Source organism: Scyliorhinus torazame, chromosome 1, assembly GCF_047496885.1.
Source record: "Scyliorhinus torazame isolate Kashiwa2021f chromosome 1, sScyTor2.1, whole genome shotgun sequence".
Lineage (NCBI taxonomy): Eukaryota > Metazoa > Chordata > Chondrichthyes > Carcharhiniformes > Scyliorhinidae > Scyliorhinus > Scyliorhinus torazame.
The window spans coordinates 236,949,990-236,971,752 of NC_092707.1; the positions used below are offsets into that span (position 1 = coordinate 236,949,990).

The window sequence follows — 21,763 nt, forward strand, 5'->3', positions numbered from 1 at the left end:
CCTTCACTTATCTCCGCACTGTCAAGGGTGTTCAATTCCACTATGTCTCTCTGTTGTCGCTTACGTATTTTCCATCAACTCCCGTCCAAAATCCCCCTCTCCAAGGCTACAAACAATCCTAGACTACAACAATAGACTGGTAAGTGTAGATTGGCGACATCAATCTTACATGTCCATATCCTGATACTATCGTCACTGATTCATCGGTGAGGGTCAGAACTAACCCGCGTCCCACAGTGTGGCTAGTGATATGCTCATCACATTCGAGCTTGGGGGTTGTCCTTGGACTCGTGGTTGTAATCGAGTCAGAGCTCGCCGGTGTCACAGTGGTGGTGGTAGGCTTCGGCCTTGTCCCTACCCATACCCCGTGGAGTCCTTGCTTCCTACAATATCCCACACGATTCTCAGATTCCTGCGCTGACTGGCTGCCTACCTCACTTCCCCGATACAAAGCTGTTAATCTATCACATATCATCTCATGATTTTCAGTACGATTAGTTGCCTGGCAGGGATCCATACAGTGAATTACCAGACGGTCCCCCATAACTTACTCGTTCACATCGGGTGATTTGTGCCATCGATGGCATGTAGCGTTCCCTGATCGTTCATTTTAAAAACAATGCCATCCTGCCTGGGGGCAAAGATCCTGCGTCCCAGCTTTCCATATCATCTGTAACTCCCATGATCCTGGGTTCCCAACTGATAAAGGGCCAAGGTATTTCGGAATTGCACGTAATTCGTATCAGCCACCCCGCAGGGACATATAGAGTCGAATCATAATAAAAACCTATACCACTCCTCCCCTTTGCATCTCTCATAACATTAACAGCATCCCAATGCACCCGCGTGACATTAGAATACATGCGATCACTGGACTTGGCTTCAGCAATGTCCGGCTCCTTCACCGTCCCTGGCGAGGTGGTCGATGTTGATGGCTGCAACCAGAGATGAGATGGGATCCTGAGGTGTGCTAGCAATAGAATCCTGTAGGAATAAACAAACACCTTCCGGCACTCAATTAGTATTATATCATTCGCATCATCACCACTCTTTCCTCGTGTACATCCTCTCCGTGCCTTAGTCCCATATCCTGAGCCACTCTGGTGGGCCATCTACAAATCCAGATAATTCCCATTACAAGTGCCGCAGCTGGCAATGCCATGGCTACCCCACGATCCTTGGGTTTGCCGACCCACCGGAGGGTTCCCTCAATCCTTGTGACTATGGGATGACTCATGAGGATATGATTTCAACTGCGTCCAGTGCCGCCACCGCGGACTGGGTTTCTCGTCTATTAAGGCACATGTTTGTCCAGCGATGATTACTGTATAGGTTCCCTCCCATCAAACCCCTGGTCTTTTTTACCTGTCATGAGTTTGACCATGACCCTATCGCCTGGTGTCGGTAGTTCTGGGGTATCCTTTCCAGTCAGTTTGGTCCAATCTCTATGCTGTTGCTGTGCAATTACCTGACCCTTAAGGGCATGCAGGCGGTTCACCAGATCTTGCATGCATTGGAGTACAGGGTCTTTGCTTATCTCAAGTTCCGCTCCTCCAGTTTATCACCTCCTCCAGGAGGCGCATTGCTCTTCCTGTCATTAACTTAAAAGGGGTTAGACCCGTTTCCCGGGTGGGGTGGCTCTTTGTCGCAACACTTTTGCAGATAGGGCCCGTACCCAATTATTCCCTTCCTGCAAAGCTTTGGCTAGGCTATTTTCAAGGGTTGGTTCATCCGCTCTGCCATTCCCGAGCTTTGAGGATGGTGTGGGGTGTGGAATCTTTGCTGGATGCCAAAAACCCCACAAGCCTCCCTCATGACTTTCCTCGTGAAATGGGCCCCTTGGTCAGAATCCAGTTGAAGTGGCACCCCCCACCTTGGTATTATTTCATTAGCCAATATCAAAGCCATGGTACTAGCGGTGGCGTCCTTACACGGGAATGCTTCTACCCACCGGGTGAACTGATCTCCAATCGCCAAACAGTATGTTCTACTCTGTACCCGAGGCAAAGGCCCAGTAAAATCTAATTGCAAATTTCCCCATGGTCCCTTGGGCTGGGGGCTGACTTCCCATTTATCTTGCAGGGATGGCCTGGTTCCACCAGAGCGCACTGTATGCATCACTGGCAGAATTTGGCCACATCCCTGTCCATTCGCTTCCACCACCAACATTCTTTAATAGTTTGATCATATTGTCTCTCCCTGTGTGCGCTTGTCCATGGTATATGTTGAACAGGGATTGTTGCATGGCCTCGGAGGCTATTATCATTCCCGCTCTCCTCCATATTCCATCATGCTCTATCCGTCCCCCGTTATTTCTCCACCCCCCCTTTTCCTCCACTAGTGCTTGTTCTTGCACCTTCCTTACATCAATATCAGCATTGCCTGCGGCCCCCACGGCTGCTATTCCTGGAGTCTGTATCCCCACCCGTTCCTGCTCTGATAGGTCTCTCGCAGCCTAATCGGCCCAACTGTCACCTTACTGCGCATAATTCTCAATTCTCCGATGGGCCTAGACCTTAATCACGGCTGCTTCTAAGGGCTGTCGGGCGGCCAGGATCAAGTCCCTGATTAAATTCTGATACTGTATGTGTCCTCCCCTGGAGGGCACAAACCCCCGCCTACTCCAAGCTGTCATATAGGCATGAACTGCCAGAAACGTCCCAACTGTCAGTGTACACGTTGATTCGCTTTCCCTTGCCCCATTCCAGGGCCTTCGTTAGAGCTATTAATCCAGCTATTTGTGCCAAGTGGTTCCCGGGAATCTGTTCTCCTGCAATCAACTCACCTTCAGTATCCATTACCGTCCATGCCGTAAGGGGCTCCCCTCCTACATACTTCCTTGCTCCATCCACATACAAGTTGCTCACTCCCTCTCCCACCAGTGGCTCTTCTGCCAAGCTTCCACTAGTGTCCTCCTCAACTTACACAGCACATTCATGCTCCGTTCCTTGTATTGTTAACCCTATCGCGGGATTTCCCCTCATATATTTACAGATTTCCACATGTCTGTTCCCATGTAAAATATTAGCTTCCCGCTTTGAGCGTCTGCTACCCGAGACACCCTTCAATCTTCCAGCCTCTAAGAGTTGAACAATAGTATGAGGGCTGTGGAGGATTATCTTACCCATCAGGGCGATGGGTTCTGATGCATTTATTGCCCAAGAAGCGCACGCCAACGCCCGCACACATCGGTGCATGCCTGTGGCTACCGCATCCATTTGGGCAGAGTAATATTCCACTGGTCTTAATTCATCCCCATGCCTCTACATCGGCCTACATTCCACTAGCCTCCTGGCAGAAGATGTGGAATGGCTTTCTAAGGCCCGGCAATCCCAGGGTGGGCCTCTTCACCATTACTTGTGTTGATTGGAAAATCCTGCATCTCCTCCCCGCACTCTACTTTGTCTTTGCTAGCCCTTCCCCCCCTCTTTGCTAAATGTTGTTGGGGTTTCACAAGGGTTGCTTACTCCTCCACTAGATTTTAAATCATGTTGGCTATTGCTGCCCTACTGAAAGTCACTTAGAAATTCTCAAATCCTCGAAGCTACTGCAAATCTTGTTGCACTGGCAGTTACCTAGAAAGTAAAACGCAAAAGACCCATTCGGACAAGTCAATATTAAAATTCGCAATTCCTGTTAAAAGAAAACTGACAATTCAAAGTTAAAATTCTTAATGCCTGTAAAAAAAAACACCTTCAGCTGTTAACAGGCAACGGTTAATTATCTGCTGTATGAAGAGAGGCGGGGTAAAAGTCTTCAACTGGACGTCTGTGGTGATACACCACTGTTCTTCCCTACCATTGTACATAGTATATAATAGTTGTGTGTAACGTGGCCCTGTAATACTGTGTATTGTACTGTAGCTCTGCAGAGGTTTGGTCACTGGTAGGTAACCCGACCTGGCCACGGAGAGCTCCGCCTTAGCCACTCCCCCGGGAGTTACGTATAAGGACCCTCTTCTGGGACCGGCCCCATTCTGTCTAGGGTCGTCTGTGTCGGGTAAGCCTCCCATGTAGTATATTAAAGCCTGAGTTAAAGTCTCACATGTCTTTGTGGTTCTTGACGCTTAGTGCATCAATTTAATATACTACATGGGAGGCTTACCCGACACAGACGACCCCAGACTTAAAGCCTGAGTTAAAGTCTCACATGTCTTTGTGGTTCTTGACGCTTAGTGCATCAACGTCATTACGTCACCACCCTCCTTTGTTTGACTTAACCAGAAACAACACGAGGAGGATTTTTATCAGTCTCTAATCTACACCCATTTTTGTTCCCTCAAATTTTGTTTCCTTTCTTCCCACCATTATCAATTGTGCCAGGAATAATTATTTTTCAACCTAACCCAAAGTTTTAACACAAAATCAATCCAATACAGGATCAACCATAATCAATTTAGATATCTCAAACACCAATCAATCCTATTAAATTAAAATGGTCTCATTCTTACATATGTGAATTCATATCCGGATTAAAATTCCCACATGTGGTTCAGAATAATCCTGGAATCATGTCTCTGGCCAGAAAACATGACTTCAGGTTTTTGTCAACTGTATTGACTTAAATGCTTAAACATTAAAAAAAAAGAAAACACAACTTCAGGCAGCAATTGTTTTGAAACAAAAATAATCATTCCTCAGAAAGATAAATCTTAATAATAACATTACTCTACGAATCCCCTGCTAACAAACGAAACACGATACTGCTGCTCATAAAATTCACAGCAGCCCTTTGTCCTTGCTCACTGCAAGCTGACACTCTTTCGGTTAAAGTTATGAACAAGATTCACTACCCTTTTTCATTATAAAACTTAAACTGTTTGTTTGATTCATTTATCTTTCTTTTTTCCATTTAATCCAATCCTCAACACCTGATTTCATAGGCATCACCTATCCTTTAGTAAATTTAAATCTCAAAGACATTTCACTCAAAACACATGAGCGACCAAACCTTTGTTCCCTCACAGGGGTGATGCATGCTTAGAATTTCTACGTTTAACTGGTGTTATTGAATTCCCATACATCCACAATTTAATCTTGTATCAAGTAATTTACACCACATACTTCGGGGCAATTTAAAAACCAATCAATAGCATGCTAAAACAGTTAACTTTTGTGCTCCAATTCATGTTCCTTTGTCGTTATTTTTTTTACCTCCCTTTTCTCCACATCTGCCCTAAGCAGTGGGGTTTCAAATCCTGTTACACATCAAACCTCAGAATAATGACACCAGCTTTGTCTGACTGGTCACTTACTCTGAGCCCCTCTGGGGTTCCCTGTTTTGGCCTCCATCGAATCATCGTGAGGCCCTACCCTTTCCAATCTTTTTAACGCGCGGCGGTTTATCCTGCTCTGCTCATCGGCGTGGCACAAACGTCCGTCTTTGCCCACCCAACATTAGCGCGTTCTCAGTGTTGCTTGTCCACCGCTACCTACTCGCAACTTTCGCACAACTTATGGATCCAATCGTCTGATCCGTAACTCCTCTATCTACTGGGTGGTAAATTAAAATTTACTCACCTGTATTTAGGAGGCGGATCATTCTGCCAGAATCCTGTGTATGCCCAAGCTCACAGCGCCAAATGATGTAGGAACGATTTCAAGACCGGTGTATTGAGTCAGCTTCCACGTGGGGTTATTCCCTGTGGCTCAGCTCAGTACAGAGAGGAACAAACATGACAACCTGGACAAAGATGGCTTAATTAATCAAGCTTGTTACGTGTACACTGAGAACAGACTGGATATCGGCCAAGACCTGTTCTGCTGAACAAAGACCAGAACACAGTACTTATACAACGTTCAAAAATCAATAGCCCACCCCAGTTGGACACGATCCAATCCCTGAAGCTGCTACTTTTAAACTTATCCAATAGAATCGCAAGCAGTGTTTAAACTTCACCCAATAGAATTGCAAGCATCGCATGATTGATCCTCAACCTGACGGCTGTGTACAATCCCAGCAGCTTGCTGATTCTTTGTGAGAAACAGCAAGATGTCAGAAATAATGTCCTTCTGGTCAAGTTAGCTGTCCTAAATCCTATTTGATTACTTATTAGTGCTATGTCCTAAAAATACATGTTTAATGGTTAATAATGATTACTCAGTCCTATAATTCATCTCAATCCTTAATAAAATAACTTATGTAAAACTACTCTAGTGGCATGCTAACGATTCAGTTTTAAGAGCGATCATCGCTGACCCCCAACCCCCCTTCACTGTCTAACACTTCCATGCTTAACATCCCAGGCCCAAAACACATTCCAGATTAAGCAGCGTTTCACTTGCATCTCTTCCAATTTTGTCTATTGCATTCACTGATCCCAATGTGCTCTCCTCTATATAGGAGAGACCAAACGCAGACTGGGTGATCGCTTTGCTGAGCATCTTCGGTCTGTGCACATTCGGGACCCTGACCTTTCTGTTGCTTGTCATTTTGACAAAAGACCCTGCTCCCTTGCCCACATGTCTGTCCTTGGCTTGCTGCAATGTTCCAGTGAAGCTCAACGCAAACTGGAGGAACAACATCACATTCCGGTTTGGCACACTACAGCCTTCCGGTCTCAACATCGAATTCAACAACTTCAGATGATTAGCTCTACCCAACCTCAACCCATTTGTTTTCATCCCATTTCATTTTAACTGTCTTCTCTTTGTTAATATATATTTAACCCCCCCCCCCATCTTATCAACCTTTCCTTACCCTTTCTCCTCTTTGCTTCCCCTTCCCCTCCCCCCCACATCTACATCTATCACAGTTCACCCTCTGATGTTAGTTTCTCTGCTGTTTGGCCTTTCACATCTTATGATCTCTCTGGGGACTGCCATTCGCACTTTTTCCCCTTGGTTTCTGTGGCCATTAGCACCCAGTTTCCCTGGGTTTCTGTAGCTATGACTCCTCTTTCATTCTCACCCCACAGTATAAATATTTCGCATTTTCTCTGTCTGTTAGCTTTGACAAAGAGTCATTGGACGCAAAACGTTAGCTCTTTTCTCTCCCTACAGATGCTGCCAGACCTGCTGTGATTTTCCAGCATTTTCTCTTTCATTTCAAAAGTGCTACATGCTCCTTATAGATGGAAAAGGCGCATGATGTAGATGCATGCTCAACCAATAAGGTTAAATGTTGACTAAAAAGAGAAAATGCTGGAAATATTCAGCAGGTGTGAGATTTTCCAGCATTTTCTCTTTCGTAACACTGTTGATTTCTGTTTGCCTCCACTCCTCCCAGGAGCAAGTCGCCCAGAACCGCCGGGAGCGGGCGAAAATTGGAGGGGGTCCACAGGGCCTGCGACCCCTCACCGTGGCTGACCAGAAGGCCCTGGAAGTGGTCGGTGGCCCAGAGGAAAGGGAGGTTGCCGGGGTGGAACTCGGCCATGGGTGATGAAGTGAGATCCCACTGAGTTGCAGTTCCCCATGCCATGTGTGTTAACCAACATTCCCCCCCCCCCCCCCCCCAACACTACGCTCACTCCCACCCCCACACCATCCTCAACACCACACCATCCTCAGCCCCGGTCCCCGGTTTAATCCTGTGTCCTGTCTGATGTCTTGCAGTACCTGCTGGTGATGGGGTGGAACAATTTATTGTCCCCAGACAGTGCCACAGCCTTTGCCGACCAGCGACGAGGACAGCAGCACAGATGGAAGCCCGAGACCCAGGACACCCCGGAGCTCAAGTTCGGCGATGACACACATTTCCTGTCACAGCTGTCTCCAACACTTTCCACCTTCCCAGAGAAGCTCACCTTGGTTGGGTACTTTCGTGAAGTGGCTTTTGGGACGCCCTCTAATGCTTACCACACAGTTACTCCAGTACATCTAGCGGAGGTAGGAACTCCCGAGGGGCCGGACGGTCAGAGGGTGGGCTGACTCCAGGGATTAACTGCCGTCTAGATGGGTCTCGGGCTTCTGGAACGGACAGTCCCATCGATTGTGGACATGCGGTCGCAGAGTCAGGGACTACATGAAGGTTGATGGCAAGCATCCAGTACCTGCAGGTGCAGTTGGAGGTGTCCAACCGGGTGCAGGAGCAGGAGGTGGTGCGGACCATGCAGGCCAACACCACATGGGTGGCGTCTGCAGTGGATGCATTGAGAGTGAGGGTTTTGGCTATCGATCAGCATGTCCAAGGCCAGGGGCATTCTATGCAGGTGCTGACCAAGGCCCAGGGCAGGGCTGTCATCTCACAGGCAGCCATGTGCCAGAGCCACTTGGACATTGCAGTGGTGCTACTGAGCGTGGCCCAATCACATCAGGCCATGGCTGAGAACGTCAGCGGTATTGCCCAGGTGCTGACCGACTTGCAGATGTGGCCCAGTCCCAGAGGGAGATGGCGCAGTCACTGGCTTATGTGTCACAGACCCAGAAGATGGTGGCACAGTCACAGCTGAATGTGGCGCAGTCCCAGACGGAGATAGTCCATTCACTGTGCTCCATAGCTGTGGGCATGCGGACCATGGTCAAGACCAAAGCGGGCCTCCAGGACTGGCAGTGGGGGGGGGAGCCTCAGGGGATAGATCCGCTTGCATCCCCGCCCATGGAGTAGCCCCGGGGCCACTCGGCACTCTGAGGAGGAGGTGTTGGGGCCCGTGACGGGGACTCCCGCAGTAGCTCGGGAGCACCCCTTCCCGCTCCTGTAGCACCTCGGGACCCCCACCCCCATGGCCGCCAATGGGGATGCAGGCCACAGGGCGGGAATCGCAGCAGACCGCCTCCACTCCTGATGTACCGTCTGGGGATCCACCTAGATGTAGCGTTAGGGCCCATAAGACCAGAAAGTTATGCACCAGTTAAATTGGCACCGGTGCAGGATACGGGTTCGATCCCGGCCCCAGGTCGCTATCCGTGTGGAGTTTGCACATTCTCCCCATGTTTGCGTGGGTCTCAGCCCCACATCCCAAAGAATTGGGTACTCTAAATTTGTAAAATAAATGAATTAAATTAAATCATTTTATAAATGAAGCCTTATACTAAGGGGTGCGTGCCAGAGTTCAGTCAAAATGGCTTCAGAAAGTCTTATCCCGGCCCCAACGGAAAAGAAAACAAACACAAGAGGATGACGGTTCACAATGAACTAATTTTACTCTACTGACCAAGGCCAATTTCACCCACATGATTCTAAAACTCGACCCATGCTGGAAAGATATGAGCACTTTAACAATTCTAGTATACAATAATGTGACAAAGAAGATCAAAATTCAAATTCAGTGAAACAAACAGAAAATAACTTTATTTAGTACTTCAGCTTGATATTAAGAGAGGGAAATACAGAGAAAGAATCTGAGAGTGTATAGTGCCGGATTTTTCAATTTTCTAAACAAATTCCCATAGCTTGACCATAAAATTTGCCATGATAATGTTAAATTTATGAAACCGAAACATTTGTGATGTTCACCACCATGCAAAACTTGTTAATTGAACAAAACTTTAATCGCATACAATTGGGGCTGGTTTACCACAGTGGGCTAAATAGCTGGTTTGTAATGCCGAACAAGGGCAGCAGCGCGGGTTCAACTCCCGTACCAGCCTCCCCGAACAGGTGCCGGAAAGTGGTGACTAAGGGCTTTTCACAGTAACTTCATTTGAAGCCTACTTGTGACAATAAGCGATTTTCATTTCATTCATTGTAATTATCTGAATGGAAATGCTTTAAAAGGATAATGAGACATTCTACACCTCAGGGACTGCAACAGTTCAAGAAGGCAACTCACCGCCCCCTTCTGAAGGGCAACTAGGCATAGGCAATAAATGCTGGCCTAACCAGCAATGCCCACACCCTGTAAATGCATTTTTTAAAGCTCTGGGTGTGGAACTTGGGTAGCAGACAAACTGCAGTCATACTCTGGGATCTCCTTAACACTTGTTTATTTGTGCACTTCTAAAAAGGTTACAGACAAAGCATGTTACTCCTAGGCATGGTGTTCCAAGCTCAAGCCTAACACATGACTAACTGATGTCAGTGATAGATCGTCATCTACATTGTATACATTAGCATATCACATCTGTTAACTCTTTATACTACACCTCCCCCAAGTATATTGTCCAATCTTTAACAACAACATGAAACTATTGCTGAGGTTTTCTAGTCCCGCCTGCCACCGGGATCTTCCTATCCCGTCAAAAGTCAGTGAACATTTGTCTGGATTGTCGCATCCCCCCAAACAGATCCTGCCACTGTGGGGTCGGAAAATCCCAGCCACATCTTTAACTATTTGCGTTGCATTTCTGTAACACCTTTTTTAACAACTGCAGATTCTATGAACACCAACCCTGACTCTTCCCTTCCTCAAGGTATAGTCTTGGGGATTCAATCGCCCACAGTATTCTCAGCCCTTAGGGAAGACGTGTTAGACATGAAAGCTCTAGTAGGCCATCATCATCGGCAGGATAAGACCGATTTTGCAGCATTGCTGGGAAGCAGACTGACGGATATCTGGGGCGTCATTCTCCGACCCCCCAGCGGGTCGGAGAATGGCCGTTGGCCGCCGTGAATCCCGCCCCCGCCGGTTGCCGAAGTCTCCGGTACCGGAGATTGGGCGGGGGCGGGAATCGGGCCACGCCGGTTGGCGGGCCCCCCCCGCTCAATTCTCTGGCCAGGATGGGCCGAAGTCCCGCCGAGAAATTGCCTGTCCGCCGGCGTAAATTAAAGTAGGTACTTACCAGCGGGACAAGGCGGCGCGGGCGGGCTCCGGGGTCCTGGGGGGGGGCCCCAGAGGGGTGCCCCCACGGTGGCCTGGCCCGCGATCGGGCCCACCGATCCGCGGGCAGGCCTGTGCCGTGGGGGCACTCTTTCCCTTCCGCCTCCGCAACGGCCTCCACCATGGCGGAGGCGGAAGAGACTCTCCCCACTGCGCATGCGCGGGAAACTGTCGGCGGCCGCTGACACTCCCGCGCATGCGCCGCCCGGGGATGTCATTTCCGCGCCAGCTGGCGGGGCAACAAACGCCGCTTCCGCCAGCTGGCGGGGCGGAAGTCCCTCCGCCGCTGGCCTAGCCCCTCAATGTCGGGGCTCGGCCCCCAAAGATGCGGAGCATTCCGCACCTTTGGGGCGGCGCGATGCCCGTCTGATTGGCGCCGTTTTGGGCGCCAGTTGCGGGACATCGCGCCGTTGGGGGAGAATTTCACCCCTGATCTGCAAAGACAACAAAGACTTTTCAACAAAAGACTGATCCAAGCGAAGACTGCAAAGTTTTGACGTTTGGACTCTCTGGAATAGAAGAGAACTCAGGAGACTCTGAGGAACTTGTTGCTTTCTCAAAGCACACAGGAAATAACTGTCAGAAGGACAAATTATCGCCAACTCCAGGGAAAATTGTCACAGCTGCATCCAGCTTTGTGGCATCAAAGGCTGCAAAGACTTGAAAGATTTCAATGAACTTAGTGAAAGAAGGAAAAATAACTACCAAATTACTGTCAGGCCATCAGGAAAAGAAGAAGAGGTAACTTCCAAGTGATATTTTGGTAGGACTGTCTACTTTCTGTGGCAGTGGTAAGACAGCCACACTCCTCCCTGTGTGTGAGGTTGCTCCACGATGGGCAGTGGGAAGAATTGCTCAGGATATGGAGACAAACAGCATCATCTTCTGTAACAAGACAAATTTCCTGCACACAATTAACTCCGTGGCAAAATTGCTCTACAGGATTTTGCAGCTTTACAAGTGCTAAAGATTCTGCTTCAGCTTCATCGCTGACATCCAGCTTTGGAAGGAATAAGACTTTTTTTTAAATTTAGAGTAACCAATTATTTTCTTTCCAATTATGGGGCAATTTAGCATAACCAATCCACCGAACCTGCATCCCTTTGGGTTGTGGGTGTGAAACCCACGCAGACATGGGGAGAATGGGCAAACTCCACATGGACAGTGACCCAGGGCCAAGATTCGAACCCGGGTCCTCAACGCCGCAGTCCCAGTGCTAACCACTGCGCCACATGCTGCCCTGGAAGGAATAAGACTTTCAGCTGGGACTGAAGTATGGATTCCAGCTGACTTTCACCCTTGGAAGTTACCAGCTCTATATATTACCATACACAAGATCTTACAATTAAAACAGGCTGGATAGACCTGAGGGTCTACTCCTATCATTGTTGACATGTTTGTAAGAACGGGCATTTGGGATAAATGTTTTTAATGGTGCATTTTACAGTCGGGAGCAGATGATGAAAATCAAAATCAGGGGCTCTGGACGATATTGTTTCCAGTTCCTAGCTCTAAGAGATTGAAGTCAATTCTAGCTCCCTAGCTGTTGCCCTCATTGAGATCCATGTTCTGAATAATAGGGAACTGAAAGCTCTTTTGTAAATGTGTCTAACACACTCAGGAAATGCGAAATACCCAAAATTTCACTAATATTGAAGAGAAGAAGTGTTTTAATCTGATACTACTTAAGGGTTTTGGAAAAGTAAAAAACTGGGGCGTCATTCTCCGACCCCCCCCCGCCGGGTCGGAGAATGGCCGTAGGCCACCGTGTATCCCGCCCCCGCCGAAGTCTCCGGTACCGGAGATTGGGCGGGGGCGGGAATCGGGCCACGCCGGTTGGCGGGACCCCCGCTGGATTCTCCGGCCCGTATGGGCCGAAGTCCCGCCCAGAAATTGCCTGTCCCGCCGGCGTAAATCAAACCTGGTATTTACCGGCGGGACCAGGCGGCGTGGGCGGGCTCCGGGGTCCTGGAGGCGATCTGACCCCGGGGGGTGCCCCCACGGTGGCCTGGCCCGCGATCGGGGCCCACCGATCCGCGGGCGGGCCTGTGCCGTGGGGGCACTCTTTCCCTTCCGCCTCCGCTACGGCCTCCACCATGGCAGAGGCGGAAGAGGCTCTCCCCACTGCGCATGCGCGGGAAACTGACAGCGGCCGCTGACGCTCCCGCGCATGCGCCGCATTTCCGCGCCAGCTGGCGGGGCAACAAACGCCATTTCCGCCAGCTGGCGGGGCGGAAATCCCTCCGGCGTCAGCCTAGCCCCTCAATGTTGGGGCTAGGCCGCCAAAGATGCGGAGCATTCCGCACCTTTGGGCCGGCGCGATGCCCGTCTGATTGGCGCCGTGTTTGGTGCCAGTCGGCGGACATCGCGCCGTTGGGGGAGAATTTCGCCCCTGGAATGAACAATCACAAACAAGATGTTAACCCTTTTTACTCATAATAAACTAGACAAACTTTAAGAGTATTGGTATATTTACTCGAAATAACATTTTTATGAGTTGAACAGCGGCTATCTCTTTGGTGATGGGTAAAATACTGACATTATGAAATGACCAATTAGGATATAACTTTCATGAAAGCTGAATCTCTTGAAGTGTAGGGCTTCTCCTCATGGTACATTTGCGACTCCAGGACTGTATTAATTCGTTAAGATATTGCCTGAAACTTGTTGTCAGGAAGCAGTAAAGAATGGGGTCTAGAATGCAGTTCACACACATCAGGCACAGAGAGACTTGATGAACATCGTTGATAGATTTTCTGAAAGTGCAGTCCTCAGATACCCAGAAATTGAGAACTAAAATCGTCCAGAACAGATGGACCACATGATAAGGTAAAAAACAAACAATATAAATGACCAGAACCGCAAGCACCATTCGAAAAGCCCTCATCTTCAACCTATGCGAAGGTCCCAACGTTTTCTTATCAATTGATAGTCTTCGAAGGATAAGGGCACTGTTAGCAATCACCACTCCAAAACCAACGATAAAGCCCAGTAGCATTACCACGTGTATAATTAATAAATCTGTTTTGGTGCCTTCCTCCTGATAATATTCAAAACATCTTACATTGCTCCCGTTTGTTCTGATGATGTGATCTTTGTGATTGATTAAAGTCGGTAAAGAAGCGCCTGTTGTTGTTGTCCAGATTAAAGCAGTTAAAGTGAAGCCTCTTACATTCTGCGTCGACTGAGCTACCTTGACCGGCTGTGAGACGGCAAGATAACGAGTGAAGCTGATCAGAGCCAGAAAGAGGATAGTGTTGTAAGTATTGATGTAAAACAGAGATCCCCACAGGCTGCACATGAAACTGGAGAAGATCCAATTGCCTTTGCGATAGGAGTAATCGATCCAGAAAGGTAGAAATATAATGAACAACAGATCTGCCACTGTTAGACTGATCATGTAGATTTTGATTTCAGTCAGTCCTTTCTTGCCACGCACTAAAAACCAAAGTGATGTAATATTTACCGGGAGTCCCACAATAAATAGAAAGCTGTAAAATATAAAGGTAATCGTGTACCTAAATTCAGATGTGTCATAAAAATGTTCTTCACTGCAGTTTCCCAAATATGTTGAAGCATTCATTTTAACCATTGAACATCTGATATCACTGGACGTTATCAATTCCTCCTGTTCTTAAACATTCATAAATTTCTGTCGCAAGTCACTTTTTGTTTTTTTTCAAGATGGTTCTTCGCACTCTTCTGTTAATGTTTGGTCTTCAGCTATTTAAAGAAATCACACAAAATGAGTGAATCGTGTCACAGATTGAATCTTCACAATGTGGGTAGTTGCACAGTTCACACTTGTGGACATCTTCTCTGTTATAAGAACTGAAAAATGATGGAAACGCTCTGCAGGTGGGAAGAGAAAGAGAGTCAACATTTCAGCTCCATGGCCTTTCATCAGAATTCCAGTCGGAGGGAAGAGCCGAAGATTTTCAATGTAGGCATCCCAGGCTTCTCTACTCAACACAACTGAAAGAAAGCTGCACTTTCTCGTCCGTTTATCTGACAGGACGTGATGCTGTTTTTTCATAACAGCTGAATGGTTGATAGCGAGCAAACCACATGTGGGCAGCTTATCTCAAAATGCTGCATTTGTTGACTCATTGTAGGCGTTCTTTGTTCCTCTGTCAATCTTCTGTTTTCTGACTGTACCGATTTGTTTTGATTTCAATGTTATTCTGGTCGGAGCCCAACTTTCCCTCCTTTAGAAATCAGATGGTGTGCCGGTAGCTCCAAGAAGGGGTGGAAAAAGTTGGATTGGTACACTATTGGGATCATGGTAAGTTTATCTTCCAGAGCTTACCAATTTTTGTATTTTCCATTTTCCCCCTCTTTTTTAAATTCAGGGTACCCAATTTTTCCAATTAAGGGGCAATGTTAGCATCTTTTTGGACGGCAGCTGAACTTCATGTAGATGAGTGAGAACCAGTCTGGGTGACACAAAGGTTGGAGGAATTGCGGATAGTGATGTGGACTGTCTGTGGATATAGCAGGATATAGATCGGTTGTAGAATTGGGTGGAGAGATGGCCGATGGAGTATAATCCGGACAAATGTGAGGTAATGCATTTTGGAAGGTCTAAAACAGGTGCGAAATATACAATAAATGGCAGAACCTTTAAGCGTATTGACAGGCAGAGGAATCTGAGTGTACAGGTCCACAGGTCACTTAAAGTGGCAACTTAGATGGAGAAGGTAGTTAAGAAGGCATGATTGCCTTCATCGGCTGGGGCATTGAGTATAAAAATTAACAAGTCATGCTGCAGCAGTATAAAACTTTAGTTAGGCCACACACTATTTTTGGAATATTGTGTTCAATTCTGGTTACACTCCCAGAAGGATGTGGAGGTTTTGGAGAGGGAACAGAAGAGGTTTACCAGGATGTTGCCTGGCATCAGATATGAGGAGAGGTTGGATAAATTTGGTTTGTTCTCACTGGAACGAAGGAGGTTGAAGGGCGACCTGATAGAAGTCTAAATAAATATGAGGGGCATGGACAGTGGATAGTCAGAAGCTTTTTCCCAGAATGGAAGAGTCAAACTACACGAGGGAGATAAATCACTTGGTTGCATGGTGTCGAAAACAATCTCTCTCTAAATGGAAAGACCAAGGAATTGATCATCGACACCAGGAAGCGCAGCACGACACACACTCCCATCTGCATCAGTGGCTCCGAAGTGGAGATGGTCGATAGCTTTAAGTTCCTGGGGGTCACCATCACCAACAGTCTGTCCTGGTCCACTCACGTTGATGCAATAGTCAAGAAAGCCCATCAACGTCTCTACTTCCCAAAGAAGCTAAAGAAATTTGGCATGTCTGCATCGGCTCTCACAAACTTCCACAGATGTGCGATAGAGAGCATCAATCCGGCTGCATCACAGTCTGGTATGGCAATTGCTCGGTCCAAGATCGCAAGAAACTGCTCGGTCCAAGATCATGGTGAACTCAACTCAGCGCATCACACAAGCTTGCCACCCGCACATTGATTCTGTCTACACCTCTCGCTGCCTCAGGAAGGCAGACAGCATTATCAGAGACCCCTCCCACTCAGGCATTGCCTTCTTCCAGACCCTTGCATCAGGCAGAAGGTACAGAAGTCTGAAGACCCGCACATCCAGACAAAGGAACAGCTTCTGTCCCACAGCTGCAAGACTCTTCAATGACCCTCTTGGACTGATCTGTTCCCTGATAGAACACTATGAGCTTTTGCTCATGTATTTGCTTTGTTTGGCCCTGTAACAAATCACTGTTTGTCGATGTACCATTTGTCAATGTTCTCTGTTGATTATTCTCTTTGTCTACTATGTACGTACTGTGTACATTCTCTCAGCCGCAGAAAAATACTTTTCACTGTACTTCGGTACATGTCATAATAAATCACATCAAATCAAAATCAATTACTAGGGGGCATAGGTTTAAGGTGCGAGGGGCAAAGCTTAGAGGAGATGTGCGAGAGAAGTTTTTTACACCGAAGGTAGTGGATACCTGGTACTCGCTGTCGGAGGAGGTGGTGGAAGCAGGTATGATAGTGACATTTAAGGGGCATCTTGACAATTGCATGAATAGAATGGGAATAGAGAGATACGGACCCCGGAAGTGTAGAAGGTTTTCGGTTGGACGGGTAGCATGGTTGGCGCAGGCTTGGAGGGCCGAAGGGCTGTTCCTGTGCTGTACTTTTCTTTGTTCTTTCTTTGCTGTGGGGGTGAGACCCACGCAGACATGGGGAGAATGTGCAAACTCCACACAGACAGTGACCCGTGGCTGGGATCAAACCCGGACCTTTAATGCCGTGATGCAGCAGTGCTTACCACTGCATCACCGTGCCACCCACTGCATTTTACATTTCTTTTTTTTTAATTTTAAGAATACCCAATTATTTTTCTCCAATTAAGGGGCAATTTAGCATGGCCAATCCACCTAAGCTGCACAACTTTGGGTTGTGGGCGTGAAACCCATGCAAACACGGGGAGAATGTGCAAACTCCACATGGACAGTGACCCAGGCCCAGGATTTGAACCCGGGTCCTCAGCGCCAAAGTCCCAGTGCTAACCACTGTGCCACATGCCGCCCTCCTCAGTTTCCATTTCTAACTGCTTAGCTATTCTGTCTTTGCTGGTCACATAACTATCCATCTATAGTGTGTTTCCATAGAATCTTCCCCCCAACCCCTGGCCAGGAAAAGGTGCCGCACAACCACCATGGATCTGATCAATGTGAAGGTCGGCACTGGGCGAGCAAGTGAGATCCCTGAGTTGGGGTTCCCCATGGCACATGCGTCACACCCACCACCATCCCTCCAAACCTCCCTACTCTGCCCCCCCACCACCCCCACACTTTACCTCTGCTACGGACCCCTCCACACCTCCCCCACATTGAACCTCCTCCACACTACTCTCCTCCCCCCGATCAATCACAATTGCAGTTGTAAATTTTTTTCTGTGCATCAGTATTTCTCTGTCGTCTCTCTCTCTCCTTTTTCACGATGTGAGCTTTACAAGATAATTTACCCCCCTTATGCCGGCCTTTAGAGTTTCCCATAGTGTCAACGAGGAAATTAACTCTGTTTTGTTGAGTTTGATAAAAGTCTTATAGCAGCAGACAATCGCTCACAAAATGTGTCATCAGATAATAAGGTGGTGTCCAGGGCGGGCACACAGGGGGGCCAAAATGAAAGCAAAATTCAACAAGATGAGAGGCATGGTCCGAGATGACAATTGAATATTCAGCTGTTCGCACTGAGGAGAGGAGGGATTTGTCAGCAACAAAAAAATCAATTTGGGAGTAGGCACGGTGAACGTGTGAAAAAGAAGAAAATTCTTCACTGGATACATTTTTGGGCCAGGGCTGTGAAGAATGGAAGAGGTAAAGGGGCAGGTGTTACACCTTCTGCGATTGCAAGGGAAGGTGCCATGGGTGATGGGAGAGGTACTGGATATGGTGGAGTAGTGGACTAGATTATCTCGGAGGGAACAGGCTCTGTGGAATGCTGAAAGAGGGAATGAAGGGAAGATGTGTTTGGTGGTGGCATCATGCTGAAGTTGGCAAAAATGGCGGAGGATTATGCTTTGCATACGGAGGCTGGTGGGATGAAATGTGAGGACGAGGGGCAGTCTATCTTGTTCTGGGAGGATGGGGAGGGGGTGAGGATAGTGGCGCGGGAGATAGACCACACACTGTTGAGGGCCCTGTCAACAACTAGGTGGGAAATCACGGTCGAGGATGAAGGAACACATTTTCGAAGCACAATTTTGGAAAGTGGCATCATCGGAACAAATGCAACGGAGGCGAAGGAGTTGAGAGAAAGGGATGGAGTCCTTACAGGGTGTAGGGTGCAAAGAGCTGTAGTCCAGATAGCTGTGAGAGTCAGTGAGCTTGTAATGGATATTGATAGATAGTCTATTGCCGGAAATAGAGACAGAAAGATCAAGGAAGGGAAGGGAAGTGTCAGAGATGGACCAGATGAAAGTGATGGAGGGGTGGAAACTGGAAGCAAAGTTGATGAATTTTTCAAGGTCCAGGCGAGAGCATGAAGCGGCACCAAAATAGTCATCAATGTATCGGTAAAGGAGTTGTCGGAGGGGACCCGGGTAGGCCTGAAACAAGGAATGTTCCACATATCCCATAAAAAGACAAGCGTAGCTAGGATCCATGCGGGTACCCATTGCTACACCTTTGATTTGGAGAAAATGGGATGAATTAAAGGAGAAGTTGTTGAGAGATAGAACAAGTTCAGCCAGGTGGAGGAGAGTGGTGATGGATGGGAATTTCTGGGCCTCTTTTCGAGAAAAGAAGCGAAGAGCTCTCAGGCCATCCTGGTGTGGGATTCTTCACTGTTTGGATGCAGAAAACGCCATGGGTCAACCCCACCAATTCTATCCATGAAAGAGGTCAATGCCCCAGACATCCCAGTTTGGGGCCGGGAATTGGGCATGGAGCGGTCCATTTTAAGGTCCGAGATACAGTTTAAATCTCCCCCCAGAATCATCCGATGTGAGTCTAAATTGGGGTGAGCGTTCAGCAGGGAGCATAAATATTCACCAAAATAATCGGAGTATTTTCCAGTGAATGACAGATGATAATGTGGCGACCATTGTGGTCATGCATAATCCGGGAGGAGTAAATTGTATTTTTTTGTGAATTAGTATTGCTGTGCCTCTGGCCCTCGCAATAAAAACTGAGTGAAAAACTTGTCTCACCCAATTTTTGAGAAGCCTCATCTGGTCCTTCACCTGCAAGTGCGTCTCCTGTAGGAACACACCAGATGCAGACCCTTCAAGTGTGCAATAATTCTTGCCCAGTTCACTGGCTCAAACCCCTCACGTTCCAGATTATAAAGCAGAGAGGAGAACCTCTACCGCCTCTCCCACAGGGGCAGCCATTACATCCGTAGTTCAGTAGGCAAGAAACTTTGCAACGCCACGGCGAGGAGATCCCAGGTGGCTGCCACCTCTGAGCAAACCCTTCCATCGAGCCCCTCAAGGTGAACTTTATTTTCTCCAGCCTGAGAAACCCCGCCAGAAATCAAATCTATATAAAACCTAAACTCTCTAATTCTAAAGTCTAAGCTCCCCGTCGCCGAATATATGATTGGGAGCAGAAGAATACCCACGCTTACAACTTCCGTTCTCTATGCCTAGCTAGCTGAGATGCTCTCCAACCGACCCTCTGTTAAAAGTTAAAAAAACATCATCAACATTATTCAAGAACAAGGGGCAGAATTCTCTGTTGCCCGACCGCCGATATCGTAATCGGCGAGCGGGTGGAGAATCCCAATTTACAGCCGAATCAGGGGTGCTGCCTGTAGTCGGATGCTCTGCCCCCTCCAAAACCGTGTAATCGAGGAGCACGCTGCACACCACTAGGACAGCCTCAGGATGTTACCTGAAGGCCCTCCCCCAATGCTGCGCCCCTGATGCGTCAAGTTCCAGCGGCGCGGGACACATGTGCTCTCAGTTTTTGTGAACCCGGCATGGCAGATGCGGACTGTGTCCAGTGCCGCCACAGTCGGGAGGGGGAGCCCTGCTGCTGGGCGGGGGGGGCGGGGCTTTGGCGAGGGCTAGTGGGGGTGGCCTGTGGGTGACGAAGGGGTATCCAGGGGGGCACTATCTGGCAGGTCGGGTATGTGCGCGGCCAGCGCCATGTTGTACGACACGACAGCTGCAGGTCATCGCCATGCGCGGCCACGGACCCGGCAATTCTCCAAACGTTCATATCGGGAAGGCCTTTCGTTTTACGTAGCGTGGCTGCTAGCCCCTCACCAGTCGGAGGATCAATGCTGGGGCCTCGCCGATATTTTCATCATAAAATCAGACACTTCCTCTGGACAAAAGCCTCAAAATCTGAGAACCCAGCCCAAGAATTTTAAACATAACAATCCCGTGGTAACACCGCACTATAAGAACAATGGCCGCGATTCTCTGACCCTGCGCTGGGTCAAAGAATCCCCCGGGGGATGCGAGAATCGTGCCCCGATGCCGGCTTCCGATTCTCCTTTGCCGATTCTCGTGCGCCCGCGGGATTCCCGCCGCGCCGGTCGGGGTAATTGAAAATGCCCCCCCCCCCCCCCCCCCCCCCACGGCGGTTCTCCGGGTCAAGTGGCTGCCGAGTCCCACTGGTGTGGGTTACCCAGGTCCCACATGGCGGGACCTGGAAGGTGTGTCTGCGGGGGCCGTCCTGGAGGGGGGGATCCGACCCCAGGAGGGGCCCCCACGGTGCCCTGGCCCGCGATCAGGGCCTACCGATTGGCGGGCGGGCTGATTCCGTGGGGGCCTATGTTCCTCCGCGCCAAGCCCCTGTAGGCTCCGCCATATTGCCCGGGGGACGGAGCGGAGAAGGGAACCCCCATGCATGCGCGGAATCACATTGGCCATTCTGTGCATGCGAGCCAGCCGTTCTGCACCGGCTGGAACTGTGGGGACCACTCTGGTGCCGACCTAGCCCCATAGGAAGGGGAGCATTCCCCATTATCAGGGACAGTTGACGTCTGAGTGGTTGGCGCCGCTTTTCACGCTGGCGTGAGGACATAGCCCCATTATTGGAGAATCCCGCCCAATATATATAACACTAGCAAAATGGGAATAAAAACGGGAACACTTCAACAGTAATAGCTTTACAGTGTATATCAGCCCAATAAACAACGATGATATGACCTCTGAACATACAAGGGCAGCACGGTAGCACAAGTGGATAGCACTGTGGCTTCACAGCACCAGGGTCCCAGGTTCGAGACCCCACTGAGGCCAAAGTCTGTGGAGTCTGCACGTTCTCCCCGTGTCTGCATGGGTTTCCTCCCCGTGCTCCAGTTTCCTCCCACTGTCCAAAAATGTGCAGGTTAGGTGGATTGGCATGATAAATTGCCCTTAGTGACCAAAAAGGTTAGGTTTTATTGGGTTACGGGGATAGGGTGGAAGTGAGGGCTTAAGAGGGTCGGCGCAGACTCGATGGCCCAAATGGCCTCCTTCATACATTCATACAACAAGTTATCTTTTAAACAACAATAGCGAAAGATTTACACAAGATTCAAGCCCAGTTTCTCACCAAAAGTGTTTGCCTCTTCTGGAAA

At 48.6% G+C, this 21,763-nt stretch overlaps 2 protein-coding genes across 2 annotated transcripts in view; one reads left to right on the forward strand and one right to left on the reverse strand.

Moving 5' to 3' along the window:
• The window catches only part of kif25 (kinesin family member 25), a 331,410-nt gene extending 317,270 nt beyond the window's left edge, over positions 1 to 14,140 (forward strand). The window contains exon 17 of the mRNA XM_072503593.1: positions 13,840 to 14,140. The gene's annotated coding sequence lies outside the window, so the exon portion shown is untranslated. The remainder of the gene's footprint in view (positions 1 to 13,839) is intronic.
• On the reverse strand, positions 12,934 to 14,288 carry LOC140419684 (platelet-activating factor receptor-like). Its single transcript, XM_072503611.1, has one exon. It carries the CDS (start codon positions 14,286 to 14,288, stop codon positions 13,266 to 13,268), a length of 1,023 nt encoding a protein of 340 aa, XP_072359712.1. The 3' UTR covers positions 12,934 to 13,265.
• Between the last annotated feature and the right edge of the window lie 7,475 nt (positions 14,289 to 21,763).